The sequence below is a fragment of the Nothobranchius furzeri genome, chromosome 14 (assembly GCF_043380555.1).
Source record: "Nothobranchius furzeri strain GRZ-AD chromosome 14, NfurGRZ-RIMD1, whole genome shotgun sequence".
Classification (NCBI taxonomy): domain Eukaryota; kingdom Metazoa; phylum Chordata; class Actinopteri; order Cyprinodontiformes; family Nothobranchiidae; genus Nothobranchius; species Nothobranchius furzeri.
The window spans coordinates 33886561-33894404 of NC_091754.1; the positions used below are offsets into that span (position 1 = coordinate 33886561).

General features: G+C 44.7%; 1 protein-coding gene across 3 annotated transcripts in view; it reads right to left on the reverse strand.

Annotated features, from left to right (window-relative positions):
• man1a2 (mannosidase, alpha, class 1A, member 2) overlaps positions 1 to 7844 on the reverse strand; it is a 210445-nt gene that overhangs the window by 16086 nt on the left and 186515 nt on the right. For all 3 annotated transcript variants that reach the window (XM_070544080.1, XM_070544081.1, XM_070544082.1), the window contains one exon: positions 1848 to 2020. In XM_070544080.1, coding sequence (XP_070400181.1) covers positions 1848 to 2020 — 173 coding nt within the window. The remainder of the gene's footprint in view (positions 1 to 1847; positions 2021 to 7844) is intronic.

Sequence of the window (7844 nt, forward strand, 5' to 3'; positions counted from 1 at the left end):
CTAATAAACACACCTGCCTGGCACTTCAGCTCATATGAATTTACTCCCACTCAGAAAAACAAAGAGCTGCTAAAAATGGAGACGGCGAAAGTGACAAATCAGACCGGCAGCAAGAGAAGGAGGAAAAAACAACAGACGGAGATCAGAAGCAGACTTATAGAGAGAAGACAGGTTAGGTCCCTTATAGAAGGTGAGCTGTTTGTTGCTGTTCACAGCTTTCATTTCTATTTTCATGAAGATTTCACACAGATGGAAGTTTGTTATGGAAACAAAAGGAAATCTTCACATTTACATTCAAATTCAAAGAAGCTTATCAAAAACAACCTGAACTTACATTAGCCATAAGCTTTTTGTAGGACTGAAGCTGATCAGGATGATTTTATTATGGAGCTAACACATTAGCCTCAGTACGGTCGAGTACGGGACTGGAATTTGGTTTCACACATGGGCCACAGATGAGTTTTCCATTCTTCAGAACTCCTCCCCAGAGGTCCCACTGGGACCAAGGAGACACTACGGACTCACTGGCCAGCAGAAATTCCTGCCTACTACCTCCGATTGGCTAGCAGAATAAACCAGCAGGGGTTCCGCATGCGTGATTCATTTTAATGCTGATACTGTTGAGTAAACATCTCTGTCTGTAGCACGGAGCTCCTGTTCAGTGGAAACAGGAAAAGAGAAGAGAGCTGTGTGCATGTGGCCATGTCCTCGGAGCAGCTAAAGCTGGGCGGACACTGTGCAACTTTTTCACTCGCAGCGTTCAGCTTCAGCTCAAACTGTACGACTTCCTCGCAGGGCAGATCTCACGAGTCATGCGCTCACACTGTACGACGCAGTTCTTGGATGCGACCTGACTGCTCACACTGTACGTCTGGTAGCAACAACGTCGGCCCTAAAAATATGATAAAAATAGCAGTTTTTACACAACACGTCAGACTTTTTGGTCTTGTTTTGCCTGTTGTCTTTCGGGAGTGCTGCAGGAGGACACACAGGGATTTATGGGGGTTGGATGAGGAAAACGAAATCAAGAAAGTAAATCTGTGTTTTGTGATCAGTTTAATTTGACATGAACACGACAAACACGCTTTCTTGACAATATTTGTGAGTAAAAAAACATGTGGAAATAAAAACGAACAACGTGTGTTATTGGGGAAATAGCGAGCGAGCGGCGTTGATGCAGGATTGCGCATGCGCCGTGAGCGGTTCTGATACATTTTGGGTCGCAGCCGCTCACAGCGCCACTTCAACAGTGCGATACCTCACGAGGGACGAGCAAAATATCAAACACGCCAGAAGTCCGTGCGAGCTCACGATTGCTGATCGGTAGCTGGTCACGTGGTGTTAATCGCCTCTCGTAACCCCCTGTACACTACACGACGCTCAGCGCAAAACTCACCCCAATCTTGTGTATTCTCGCACGAGTGGAAAATCAGCTCAAAAAAGTGAAAAAGTCGCACAGTGTACGCCCAGCTTAACACTTCTTCATGGAGCTCTCACCCCAGCGAGCCAGCAGACAGCTGCTAAGTTGGAGGAGACAGCAGTGTATGTGTGTGGCCTGCAGCAGCGACGACAGAGTTTCAGAAGGACACACACAGCAAATGAATTAAACAATGTGGTTCAGAGTCTCCAAAAGCAACATAGGTCATGCCCGCCTTTGTTTATCTTGGTATGGACTTTCCTGCGTGTCTTAAACACCGCCCACGCTCAGGGATTCCCGCATTCCTGAGAACTCCTTTGGAACTACATGTGAACACTACACTGCCCGTACAAGACCGAACTGACACTATCCTCTCCCTGACTGTACTGATCCTAATGTGTAAGTGGCATTAGTGTTTATTTTTTTTTACCTGAGCTGCCTCCCAGCCCCACTGCCTGTATTTTGGATCGTGGGTGAACCTCCACATGTACCAGTAGGTTTCGATGACCTCTGGTCTCAGGATGTAGTACTTCTCATTCTGCCGAACAGCAACCGCCTCCAGACCGCTGTCAAACTTGAAAGCCTCTGGGCCGAGCTTCAGAACTGGAGGAGAGACAAGAAGGGAGAACAGCGGTGAATCAGTCCAAAGGAGAAGGAAGCCAACCCCACAAGAACAGGCTGGAGACGCAGATCATAGATGTTTTTGTTTGTCTTAGGGAAGTAGCTGCTGATGGTATGTCATTGTGTGTGTGTGTGTGTGTATGTGTGAAAGCAGCGAACCATATTGATTTTACTACCCTTTTATCTTTATACACCCATTGTTCTCTGACAATTAGTGTGATGAGTAATAAAGAGTCTGAGAAGCTGAAAAAGCAGTGATGTTGTCAATAAGATACACACACACACACACACACACACACACACACACACACACACACACACACACACACACACACACACACACACACACACACACACACACACACACACACACACAATAAAACAACTGCTCATTAGCCAACAGGCCAACTTCAAATGGCCTAATCAACGCCATAAAATTTCTACCTTTCTTACCATCTCACCTCCTCTCTTTCATATTAGTTGCCATGGCAACCACTCTTTTTCCCAGAGCAACCTCACAATCGCTGACCAAACACACACACGATGCAGACTTACAGAAAATAGTTTCTTTGATTATGTCTCTGCTAAAAGGATGAGAAAATGTTTGCTATACCTACCACCATTATCACCACCATCATCACAATTACCAACATTATTATCACTATCAACATCATCATCATCACTTTCAGCATCATCACCACCATCATCATCATCATCATCATCACCACTGCCACCATCATCACAATTACCAACATTATTATTACTATCACCATCATCATCACCACTTTCAGCATCATCACAATCACCATACCAATCATCATCATCATAATCACCATTATCATCATCACAATCATCATTATCACCACCAACAACATCATCATGTTTCTGGAACTGCGCTGCTTTGGGTGGCTGCATGTTGGAGTAGCTCTGCTGACCATATGTAAGTTTTGCCTTTTTCAGACATTTTTTCTTCTAGTTTCTCAAGAAAAACTATTTTTTTGGACATTTTACTTGTCTGTTTCTGATCCTGTGCTATTTTTTCCACTTTTTGAGCATATGGTATGATGCATTACCATGACAACAAGCTGGTTTACAATCGGGAGCAGCTGATTAACATTGGAAAGGCTGAAATAATACCTCAACTGAAGCCACAAATCCCAAATGAGCTAAAACGCAAGAAGCGTGGGTGCAGAGCGGGAGCAAAACAGACAGAGAAAGAGGAAATTCAAACCATTTCTTCCATCGATCATAATGGGCAATGTGAGATCACTGGCCAACAAGATGGATAAACTCCAAGCCCTTTCAAGGACTCAGCCAGATTATCAGCAGTGCAGTGTTATGTGTTTCACTGAGATGTGGCTGCAGGACCATATCCCCAATTCCAGCGTCTCTCTGCCAGGATTCCTGACTGTACGAGCAGACAGAGATCTGAAGAGGAGCGGGAAAAGAAAAGGAGGTGGAGTGGCAGTGCTTGTCAACAACAGATGGTGCCATCCAGGTCATGTTTCAGTGAAATTTCGTCTCTGCAACCCAGATGTTGAACTCTTGGCAGTAAGTTGTCGCCCATATTATTTGCCAAGAGAGTTCACCAGTGTTGTCTTGGCAACTGTTTATATTCCACCTTCAGCCATTGCTGAAAGTGCATGTGATGCCATCAGTTCCATTGTCGCTAAGCTACAAACCCAGCACCCCAATGCATTTGTGGCTATATCTGGTGATTTTAATCATGCCTCGCTCTCTGCTACACTTCCAACATTTCATCAGTTTGTCAGCTGCTCCACCAGAGAAAACAAGACATTGTAAAGAATGCATACATGTCCAAAACTAGACCTCCTCTGGGGACAATTAGATCACAATCTTGTTTTTCTCTGCTCAGAATACAAACCACTTGTTCAGAGGTAACCTGTGACAAGAAGAACTGTGAGAAAATGGTCATAGGACGCTGAAGAAGCCCTGCAGGGTTGTTTTGAGACCACAGATTGGATGACTCTCTGCCAAGGATATGAAGAGGACATCAATGCCATGACTGGATGTGTCAGCGACTATATAAACTTCTGTGTGGACAACATCATACCCACCAGAACAGTGAGATGCTTCGCTAATAACAAACCCTGGATCACCAGTGAACTGAAGAATCTGCTAAATGAGAAAAAAAGAGCCTTCAAGGAGGGAGACAGGGAATTATTGAAGAGTATACGGAAGCAACTGAAGATTAAGATCAGAGACAGCAAGGAGGCATACAGGAAGAAGCTGGAGAACAAACTACAGAGGAACAATATCAGAGATGTCTGGTCAGGGATGAAGAAGATCACAGGCTTCAAGCAGAGGAAGGATTGCATAGATGGCAGTCTGGACACAGCCAATGAACTGAACAAGTTCTTCAATAGGTTCAGTTCAGGAACAAACCCAGCATCCTCCTCGCCTGTCCCCAGCCAATCAGACATCCCATCCTCCTCTGATCCAACATTTTCCTGTCACATGCCAGCTCTTTTGTCCTCTAACGCAGTCATGGACTCTTCTGGTTCTATAAATCTGTCTTCAACCAAGTCAGGAGATGCTGCTGCCTCAATTACCTCCCTCTCCCACCTATCTGTCTCTAGAAGTCAGGTGAAGAGGCAGCTGGAGAGACTGAACAGGAACAAGGCTGCAGGTCCAGATGGTGTCAGCCCCAGAGTACTGAAGGCCTGTGCAGATCAGCTCTGTGGGATTCTTCAGCAGCTCTTCAACCTCAGCCTGGCCCAGGAGAAGGTTTCCGTCCTGTGGAAGACATCCTGCCTTGTTCCAGTTCCAAAGAAAACTCGCCCATCAGTCAATGATGACTACAGACCGGTTGCCCTGACATCCCACATCATGAAGGTCCTGGAGAGACTCCTGTTGGTCCACCTGAATAAGCAAACTAGAACATATCAGGACCCACTGCAGTTTGCTTATCGCCATGGAGTTGGAGTTGAAGATGCCATCATCCAGCTGCTTCAACCAACCCACTGTCATCTGGACAAAGCAGGCAGCACTGAGGGTCATGCTCTTTGATTTCTTCAGTGCATTTAACAAAATTCAGCCTGATGTACTTTGCCAGAAACTCCAGAAGACAGGTGGGGGCCTCAACTATCGCCTGGATTAAAGACTACCTGACAAACAGACCACAGGTTGAGGCTGAAGAACTGCACATCAAACCAGGCGATCAGTAACATTGGAGCACTACAGGGGACTGAACTCTCGCCATTCCTTTTCACTCTGTACACCTCAGACTTCCAGTACAAATCAGAGACCTGTCATCTACAGAAATACCGTATTTTCCTGACTATAAGCCGTTACTTTTTTCCCATGCTTTGAAGTATGCGGCTTATAATGAGGTGCAGCTTTAGTCAACCAGAAAGGATGGATGCTAGAAAGTCTAATGAAGGAATGGTTAAAGGAGTGCTACGGAAAGTGCCCAGGAGGATTTTTTTCACAGTAAAACGGCGCTGCTTGTTTTCCCAGCTTCACCCCGGGATGATGACAGCAACACGGAGAGCAACACTGACATCGCCACAGAAAAGGTATGTGATGAAGCTCTTCTGAGGCTGTTCTACTCCGACACTGAAGAAGATGACTTCAGTGGTTTCAGTGCGCAAGAGGACGATGAATAAACTAATCAATAACTTTTCTGTTTTGTTTGATACTGATCAGTTCAGTTACGTTCAGTTAAACTACGTTTTCAATTCAGTAGATATCTGCGGCTTTTAGCCCGGTGCGGCTTATACTGAGGTGCGCTCTATAGTCCAGAAATTACGGTACTCAGATGACTCTGCAGTTGTCGGGTGTATCAGAGATGGACAGGAAGCTGAGTACAGAGAGCTGGTGGAGCGCTTTGTGGCATGGTGTGGAAACAATCATCTGACCTTGAACGTGAACAAAACAAAGGAGATGATTTTGGACTTCGGAAGAAACAGGGTGGAGTCAAACACTGTATCCATCATGGGAGATGAAGTGGAGGTGGTTGAGGAATACAAACACCTTGGAGTTCACCTGGACAAAAGACTGGACTGGAGACAGAACAGCGAAGCCATTTACAAGAAGGGACACAGCAGACTGCACTTCTTGAGGACGCTTAGGTCCTTCAATGTCTGTAGCAAGATGTTGCACATCTTCTACAAGTCTGTTGTTGAGAGTGTAATCTCTTCAGCCATCGTCTGTTGGGGTAGTAGCATCAGAAGCAGGGACCTGAAAAGGCTCAACAGCCTAATAAAAAAGGCTGGTTCTGTTCTGGGGATGACTGTGGAACCACTGGAGGAGATGATGCAAAGAAGGATTCTCCAGAGAATCAAGAAAATGATGGACAACCCTGAGCATTCTCTTCACAAGACTGTCCGACAACGGAAGAGTGCCTTCAGTCAGAGGCTTCTTCAGTTTTGCTGCAACACTGACCGCTACTGGAGATCCTTCCTGCCAACAGCCATTGTAATATACAATAACTATTTGATGACTTGATTATTATTATTATTCTGAGCTACTACAGCAATCAATTTCCCTCTGGGATTAATAAAGTATTTTTGAATTGAATTGAATCATCATCACTATCACCAACATCATTATCACCACCATCATCACAATCACCAACATCATCATCACGATCACCAACATCATTATCACAATCACCATTATCACTACCAACATCATCATTATCATTATCACCACCATCATCATTATCACCATCACCATCACAATCACCACCATCATCATCACTATCACCAACATCATCATCACAATCATCACTATCACCAACATCATCATCATCATCACCATCATCATCATTATCATCATCATCATCACTATCACCAACATCATCATCACAATCTTCATCATCATTCTCACAATCATCATTATCACTACCAACATCATCATCATCATCATCATCATCATCACAACCATTATCACTACCAACATCATCAACATCATCACAATCATCATCATCATTATCGCTACCATTGTAAAGAATGCATACATGTCCAAAACTAGACCTCCTCTGGGGACAATTAGATCACAATCTTGTTTTTCTCTGCTCAGAATACAAACCACTTGTTCAGAGGTAACCTGTGACAAGAAGAACTGTGAGAAAATGGTCACAGGACGCTGAAGAAGCCCTGCAGGGTTGTTTTGAGACCACAGATTGGATGACTCTCTGCCAAGGATATGAAGAGGACATCAATGCCATGACTGGATGTGCCAGCGACTATATAAACTTCTGTGTGGACAACATCATACCCACCAGAACAGTGAGATGCTTCGCTAATAACAAACCCTGGATCACCAGTAAACTGAAGAATCTGCTAAATGAGAAAAAAAGAGCCTTCAAGGATGGAGACAGGGAATTATTGAAGAGTATACAGAAGCAACTGAAGATTAAGATCAGAGACAGCAAGGAGGCATACAGGAAGAAGCTGGAGAACAAACTACAGAGGAACAATATCAGAGATGTCTGGTCAGGGATGAAGAAGATCACAGGCTTCAAGCAGAGGAAGGATTGCATAGATGGCAGTCTGGACACAGCCAATGAACTGAACAAGTTCTTCAATAGGTTCAGTTCAGGAACAAACCCAGCAACCTCCTCGCCTGTCCCCAGCCAATCAGACATCCCATCCTACTCTGAGCCAACATTTTCCTGTCACATGCCAGCTCTTTTGTCCTCTAACGCAGTCATGGACTCTTCTGGTTCTATAAATCTGTCTTCAACCAAGTCAGGAGATGCTGCTGCCTCATTTACCTCCCTCTCCCACCTATCTGTCTCTAGAAGTCAGGTGAAGAGGCAGCTGGAGAGACTGAACAG